This window comes from Cyprinodon variegatus, unplaced genomic scaffold (genome assembly GCF_000732505.1).
Source record: "Cyprinodon variegatus isolate N-32 unplaced genomic scaffold, C_variegatus-1.0 Scaffold1075, whole genome shotgun sequence".
NCBI lineage: Eukaryota > Metazoa > Chordata > Actinopteri > Cyprinodontiformes > Cyprinodontidae > Cyprinodon > Cyprinodon variegatus.
The window spans coordinates 139,644-140,943 of NW_015151528.1; the positions used below are offsets into that span (position 1 = coordinate 139,644).

At 40.9% G+C, this 1,300-nt stretch overlaps 1 protein-coding gene across 2 annotated transcripts in view; it reads right to left on the reverse strand.

Annotated features, from left to right (window-relative positions):
* Positions 1-966, reverse strand: part of mtch1 (mitochondrial carrier 1) — a 17,419-nt gene extending 16,453 nt beyond the window's left edge. Inside the window, exon 1 of one of the 2 annotated variants that reach the window (XM_015400132.1) lies at positions 615-966. In XM_015400132.1, the coding sequence (XP_015255618.1) occupies positions 615-743 (129 nt within the window). In that variant the 5' untranslated portion in view covers positions 744-966. Of the gene's footprint in view, positions 1-560 lie in introns of both variants that reach the window. The other variant, XM_015400130.1, reaches the window with a different exon arrangement.
* Positions 967-1,300: the final 334 nt, after the last annotated feature.

The following is a 1,300-nucleotide window of genomic DNA, read 5'->3' on the forward strand; positions in this document are numbered from 1 at the left end:
GAGCTGCTTTTTGTATCTCTGCTTCTGTCTCCTTGAACCCCAGTCAGCCTCGGCAGATGGCCACTCACACACTGAGCCTGGTGCTGCTGGAGGTTTCTTCCTGATAAAAAGGAGTTTTTCCTCTTCACTGTCGCTACAAGCATGCTTAGTATAAGGGATTGTATTTGAGTCAATGGGTCGACGTTAACTGGTTTTCCTTAGATAGAAAACTCTGAATCAATTAGACTGTATGATCTGGTTGAACTGTAAAGTGCCTTGAGATGACGTGTTGTGAATTGGTAAATAAACTGAATTGAATTGTTTATATTGCTTTAAACAACATTCTTTATTCATTCACCTTTAAAGTAATTACAATTTTTTATGTATTGCATCTAATTGTTTTTAAACTAATTGTTTTTAATAGGAGGTCTGTGTGTATTTTAAAATTTCGTTAGTGTTTTTTCTTGCTTTTAATCTTCAGCACAATTTACTTCGGTTTTTCTTTTTTTAATGATGCCAGATCTGGTCCTACACAGGTCCACCCACCCTCAATGTTAGCTACCCTTGTCAATGTTAGCTACCTGAATTAGCAGTTTGACGTATAAGAGAGGATGTGTGATGGCAGTAACACTCGCCCCAAGCAGCACAACGGCAGCGTCCACTTCAACGGGAGTAGAGGGGGCATCCGGATCAGCATGGCCAGCCACCGTAGCTCGACCTCTGGGGGATCCATCTTCGATGACCAATGAGGAGGGTTGGATCATTCCGATCCGCTTCCAGACCTTTAGTTATATCAGTCTGTCAAAGACAAGCTGGAGCCAAGATAACTTCCGCTCTAAGCTCTGTTCTGTCTCACCCTGTTAGAGTAAACGAGCTATCAGAATCATTGTTTCCTACGTTTTGAAATAAACATGAAAAACCTGCATATTCTGGCAGTGTTATCTCTCTGCGGAACCAAAACACTTGGGCGGAGTCTGTCATCTGACGTCGGATAATTTCAGGACATAGACTTATTTACGTAGGCACGTCGGCAGCGATGCCGACATGCCTAGAGGGTGGCCATCTTGGATCGGACCACAGGTCAGAATGCCAGAACAAATAGGAGACGCCACTGATCTCCTTTTAATCACACGAAAGACGAGTCAGAAATAATATTACAATGATCTCTCACAACCCCTTAAAAGACCAAAACACATTTTAGAATTACCTTTCAGTTAGATTCCACATATTTATTCAGATTAAAAACTTCTTAAACTGAACTCAAACTGGATGAGATACATGCAAAGTTATATATTTTGCAAATAAATTATCTGATTAGCAC